This window comes from Pagrus major, chromosome 15 (assembly GCF_040436345.1).
Source record: "Pagrus major chromosome 15, Pma_NU_1.0".
Taxonomy (NCBI): Eukaryota; Metazoa; Chordata; class Actinopteri; order Spariformes; family Sparidae; genus Pagrus; species Pagrus major.
In genome coordinates, this window is record NC_133229.1 from 13915428 (window position 1) to 13921722 (window position 6295).

The 6295-nt window shown below is 39.6% G+C and overlaps 1 protein-coding gene across 1 annotated transcript; it reads left to right on the plus strand.

Annotated features, from left to right (window-relative positions):
- The first annotated feature begins 1255 nt into the window (after window positions 1-1255).
- On the plus strand, window positions 1256-6295 carry LOC141009285 (hyaluronan-binding protein 2-like). Its single transcript, XM_073481811.1, has 13 exons — window positions 1256-1391; window positions 1623-1743; window positions 1916-2017; window positions 2638-2754; window positions 2865-2981; window positions 3080-3190; window positions 3281-3452; window positions 3534-3631; window positions 3720-4131; window positions 4232-4374; window positions 4649-4783; window positions 5515-5660; window positions 5787-6295. The coding sequence occupies exons 1-13, from the start codon at window positions 1332-1334 to the stop codon at window positions 5952-5954; spliced, it is 1902 nt and encodes a 633-aa protein (XP_073337912.1). The 5' UTR covers window positions 1256-1331; the 3' UTR covers window positions 5955-6295.

The following is a 6295-nucleotide window of genomic DNA, read 5'->3' on the forward strand; positions in this document are numbered from 1 at the left end:
CTTGTGGAGCCCCAGCGCGTCACGTGATGTTGTAGCTACATGGTTTGGCCGACTTCCCAGTCTAAATGGAACACACCATAAGAGTTTACAGCCATGCTAGTGCTCTGTGAGACAAACATTAGCATGCTAACAAGCTCACACTGACAACTAGGGGCGTAGCACAAAATTCTCTATAGGCCCCTCACTGGACTCACTGCTATTCATTGTAGTATTTCTGTGGGCGTTCCCCACATGAGGGCCAAGTATACTCAGTCCACTTTCCACCTCTTTGCCCCTGCAATGCTAACAATGCCAACGGGATGTTAAGCAAGTCTAATGTTGACCATGTCCTTGAGTGTCTTCCTAATGAATGACAGTTTTCTAAAGACACAAAGTGTCATGCTACAGAAGGATAAACATCATCTATGAAGGATTACTATTATTTAAGCATAAATAAAACTATTAAACACAACTAAAGGGTGCCTTATTAGAAAGTGGTACCCTCGCTAATACTTTACTAGCTCTTCTTTGAAATAATGGAATGTATTTCCGATAGCATAGAGGCACAATGTGATAAAAACTTTGTCGGTTTAGTTCCTTACAAAGAATCATGTTAAAAGGGGTATAGTACATATTTCTTTCAGTGCCTGCAGATGTGTGTTAAACTTTCAGATGAATGTGCAGAAATATTAGAATCAGTGTGACCCATCTCTAAGCTCATCATAAGAAAAAGTACAGTAAAATGTTTTGAGTTTACATATTCTCTCTTTATAACAAAGTCTTGTTCAAAAAAGGTGTCTTACTTGGAAGTCCTCAACGTTACTCATACTGGTATACAAGTGATGTTATTTGTACAGTATACTGGATTGAGCACACAATCATGCTTTAAGTATTACACTTTACTGATGTTTTAAATAGATAAAAAAAATAGCACACTGTAGTGTATCCTGCACCGAGTTTATGTGGCTCCAAAGTCTAGATTCAAACAAACAATTGACTCTGCAAATATGCTCTCTGAGCCTTTGTGCTGCATCCAACTGTTACCGTATTTGATAAAAAATCATTTGAATGAATTTCAATATGAATAATCTTTCAAGGGTGGCAAAGATAGTGATGTTTGCTATACGTGGTTGTAACATGAGCTGTGTTCTACATATTATTCCTAAAATAATAACTATCCAAGAGCACAGTTAAAATCAATAAAACTGACTCAGCACCAAGGATGGATGCCAAACACCCCCGGTGAATCAAAGGTTAGTGGACTTACACAAATGATTAGAAAAGTGTGAGTGACCAGCCAGACAGCGCATTCTCGTTTTACTCTTCTGGATGTCTTCTGATCCACTGCCATCATGAACTTAAAGCTCCTCTTCGTTTGCCTCTTCTTAGCAGCGCTCGTCATACCTGCTGAAGTATGTATTCACTGTGTGTTATACAGCAATTGTGTAGCAATAAGCATATGTATTTGCTGGTATTTACGATGTTTCAATGTTTGATAATTCATTTAGCTGGGAATAAAATGCAGTAGATATAATGCATTTTTATGTCATGGTGGCTTTGAACTGAATTATTGACAAAATTCTGGCAACTGCACATTATTTTAATTATAATGTCTGATGTGGTGCTGTCAAATTATTATTCAGCTGAAACCTAGGCACAAGAAACTTCATCATCGTGACCGTCACGATCATGTGCAACAGGGAATGGGACATGGACCGGGACATCATAGACGCGGCAAGGCAAAATATGACGACATAATTAAAGGTAAGTGTGTCTTTGTATCAGTGTTATAACATAATATATTGAACAATGTTTCACATTTAGTATCCTATAAATACCTCCCTACTTAATCTGAAATATGTGCAAGATTTGTAGGGTAACAAAGAGATGAAGACAACAATGATTAATATCTAATAAAGGAAAAATGTTGTTTTAGATGTTTTTTTTGAGATCATAGATGTGGTTACCGGTGGTGATGATGATGATGAAGATGAAGAAAGTCATGCAGACTGGCTCTCTGAACTTCAAGAGCCAGAAGGTAAGAGACCTAACACACACATATTCTGTCAAACTACTGATAGCTGTGTAATGTAACAGGCTTTCAGATGGCTACATTACATTGGAAAGCTCAAATGTAACCTGTTAAGCTGCACTAGTTCAAGTTTAAGTGTTTAATCATGCCAATGTTAGAAAGCTTAGACCATTTCAATTTAAAACCATGTCAGCAAGGTGCAATCAACAAACAAACAAGCTTACAAACTAGCATGTACGAAGTTTTGCCAACTCACCAATAAAGTGTCTAGGTGTTTCAGTAGTGCATCACTCACTCTCTCGTCTTTCTCCCCTATTCTGAGCCACTTCCACACCAGTCTCTGGATGATTGATGCATCATGTAGCCAATGAGAGTTCAAATCCAGCAACATATATAGTTTATATTGTTTTTTAAAGCCCTAAACCTGGAATGTATGCTGCATATAAAACTACTTACATGTGTAACACTCGTGTATTCCTGCTAATAGGGGCAGTTACTGGTCATCTGCAGGCTTATTTTTGCATTGAAAACTTTAGACAAGAATAATAAATAAATAATTTAGTACATGCATTTTCAGGATTGGTAACAGGTTAAACATTCCCCTATTAACTTTTGTTATTTTTCAGGCAGATGCAACCCAAACCCTTGCCTCAACAATGGTGTGTGTGAGGAGAAAAAGGGCAAAAAAGGCAAAATCAAATGTGATTGTCCCAGACCTTTCAAGGGAAAGAGATGCGAGAAAGGTTTGAAAAAGTATTTCCTTTTCCCATGCTGTTGTTGGACTGCAGACTGGTCATATATGTAAATATATAATTAGCAAAAATGTATTCAAACTGTTGTGTTATCACCTCAGGTCCAAAACATTGTTCGAGAGGTAGATGTGGGCGTGGTGAATGTGTGCTGATTTCAACTCCTCCATTCTTTGAGTGCAAGTGCAAGGAGCCCTTCCAGCCTCCACACTGCAGAACTGGTAAGGAGTATTTATTTGTCCAAACATGACAGTATACCAATTTTTCACAAGTTTTTACAGCTTCCCTTATCGCAAGCTTTCACTGTTTTTCTCCAAAGTTTCACTGTGTGAGCCTAACCCATGTAAGAATAATGGAACATGCGTCAAGGATGGTAATGACTTTGACTGCCAGTGCCCTCTGGGGTACAGAGGACGTTTCTGCCATGTTGGTAAATACTACCCCCGGCATTATTGATTTCCTTTTCCCTGCTCATCATCATCACAGCTCATATATTGACTCAGTGTGGTATATTTCTCAGGCCCAGATGACTGCTACGTAGATGATGGAGAGTCATACCATGGCAATGTGAGTGAGACAGCTGATGGTCATGAATGCCTCTACTGGAACTCTCACTTCATCCTGGAGCAAGGAACCGATCCCTTTGACTCCTTCGAGGACAAAGATGGACTTGGCCCTCACAACTTCTGCAGGTCAGGAGAAAATAAATGTGTGCATTCAAATGGCAGAGGGCACCCTCAAGATGACGCTCACTCGCACTTTATATGACACAGAAACCCAGACGGAGATGCGATGCCGTGGTGTTTCTTCAGAAGAGGCCGCAAGTTGTTGTGGGACTACTGTGATGTGACAGAGTGTCCTGAACCAACAGGTCAGGTTGAAAGCTTCATACAATTTTCTGATTGTGAATGCGATCCAAAAAATTGCTATCTTCTGATATGTTCTTGATGTATTTTCAGGTGTGGCGCCAACTGGTGTTGTCCCTCCAGGCCCTGATCCCACTGCTCCAAAGCCCCAACCTACATCATCTCAGCCTTCAACACCTCAACCCACAACAGTCCCCAAGCCAGCGACCACCGTACCCCCAACAACTGAGAATCCCAGCCAGGCTCCACAACCTTCTTCTACCACCCCTGGTGCTTCTGTCATTCCCAGTGCCACCCCTCCATCACAACAGTTCTCCACCTGTGGGATGGCTCAGCCAAAAAAACCCATTACCCGAATCTTAGGTGGTCTGAAGGTCTCTCCCGGGTCTATACCCTGGCAGGTGTCCGTTCAAGTTAGACCACAGAACTCCAACCTGCCGTTCAAACACACGTGTGGAGGAGTTCTCATCGAGAGCTGCTGGGTACTGACAGCTGGACACTGCATGTAAGCACAATCATAATGAATCTGACAAATCACCAAACATTGGCTGTATAAGGAATAGCTTTTCACATGTGGACTTAATCTTTTGCTTGTGTTTTAATAGTGAACCAAACAAGGACATGGAAGTGGCTATGGGAGGTCTGTCACTGAATATGGACGAACCCACAGAGCAAATCCTAAGAGTTGAAGAGGCTATTAGACATGAGAACTACAGGGAGACTCCTTCAGCTGTTTATAACGACATAGGTGATCCATCTCTCTCTCTCATTTTATATAACGTAAGCACTGATACTTGAATTTAATATCTTAATCAAATAATTAATGTATCTTGAGCATTTTAGTTAACTAAGGTTGGTAAGGATATAACTGATGAAATACGCAGTGTCCAAAGTTCATAAAGTAAACTCTAAAACTAGTAAAAAGTAGAAGTAATGAGATTCTGATGTAAAAATACAAGAAATTAAGTACTTATCATTTAATTTTATGTTTTGTTGTGACTTTATATCCAAACTGCACCAAGGCTTGTTGAGGCTGAATGGTACCAACGGAGTTTGTGCCATTGAGACGCAGTTTGTGAAGACAGCCTGTCTGCCTGATGCTCAGCTGCCTGATGGGATCGAGTGTAAAATTTCTGGATGGGGTGTCACTGAGGAATGTAAGGTCACTTTCGCATATTCAGCCTCAATATAAAAGCCATCATTTTTTCATACAGATTGTTTGGTTTGGTTTAGAGGCAAGTGAGGGTTGAACGTTTGTTAGTTTGAAGCAGTGGTTCCAAACCTTCTGGTCTGAGGTACACAGCCCTATCTGATAACAATCACGTACCCCCTCACTTGATTCTCATCTATCATATTCCAAAATTATATTGTTGTGGTAATTTTTCATACAATGGAACAATACTTATGTGTGTGGTCAGCAATCCTACTACAACTGCTGAATGTTTCAACTGTTGACTACTTTTAGTGAACTATTTTCTACCTTTTATTCATTACTGTTCACTAACTATTTCAGCAATGTATCCATTTCTTTTAGCTATTTTAATCATGTATCCATTAGCTACTTTAAGCTAATTATTTTTACCTGGTATATTATTTTATTTCATATATTATAACAGATTAGGCTATCCTATTTTTATGTAGCCTTCCTATTTAACTCACATTGGCACAATTGCAACATATAGTGTTCAGGTGTTACAGCTGACCTTGTATGTGGATATATTCTTTTAACCACACCATAATTTCTGTTTTTTAAATTAGTTGATCTCTTACACAATCTTTCTAGGTAACCCTATTCTCTGGCAGCTGTATCCCTGAATGAATCACTGGTTTAAAGGACACTTTAACCCTGAAAAACAAACAAACATTTTTTTCCTCCTTGTCTCTGCAGTTCAATATGGTTCTAACCACTTGCTGTCGGCCAATGTACTGCTGATCAACCAGGAAAAGTGCATGGAGCCTGTTGTTTATGGCGCTGTCCTGGATAATACTATGTTCTGTGCTGGCCACCTGCAGGGAGGGGTGGATTCCTGCCAGGTCAGTAGAGGAAACTTGCTTGTTAAGTGCATGCTATAATTCAAAATATGTGCATATCTGTAGTCTTAAAATGTTTGTGTGCGCCAGTGCATTTGCTTTGTGGTCAGCAGTTTGCTCTTGTTTCAGGGTGACTCTGGAGGACCATTGACTTGTAAGCAAAATGGTACCAGCGTTGTTTATGGTATTGTGAGTTGGGGAGACCAATGTGGAATGAAGAACAAGCCTGGGGTCTACACACGGGTCACTACCTTCCTGGACTGGATCAAGTCAAAGACTCAGGCAGCATCTCCATAAGCAACCTCGATTACTCAGCAACATGCCAGAAAGTTTAGCCAATGACTTGTTTATGTACAGAGCGAGTATTACTCTTCCTGATTAAGCTTTGGGATTTTGTGCACTTGTACCGGGTATTTTGCTTATCAGGTCTATAACATAATTTTTATGTTGAGATGCTACTTATTAAAACTCAAAAAACAAAGCATTTTATAAAATTGTTTGTCTTGTGTTTACATCTAAATGCCATGTTTTCTTAGTCTGTCCCTGAAGTGATACTTAAGCCAATGGCAATCCAAAACCATATATTAAAAATGATGCATGTATGGAAAAGGAAAATACACAATAAATTTAAAACAGAA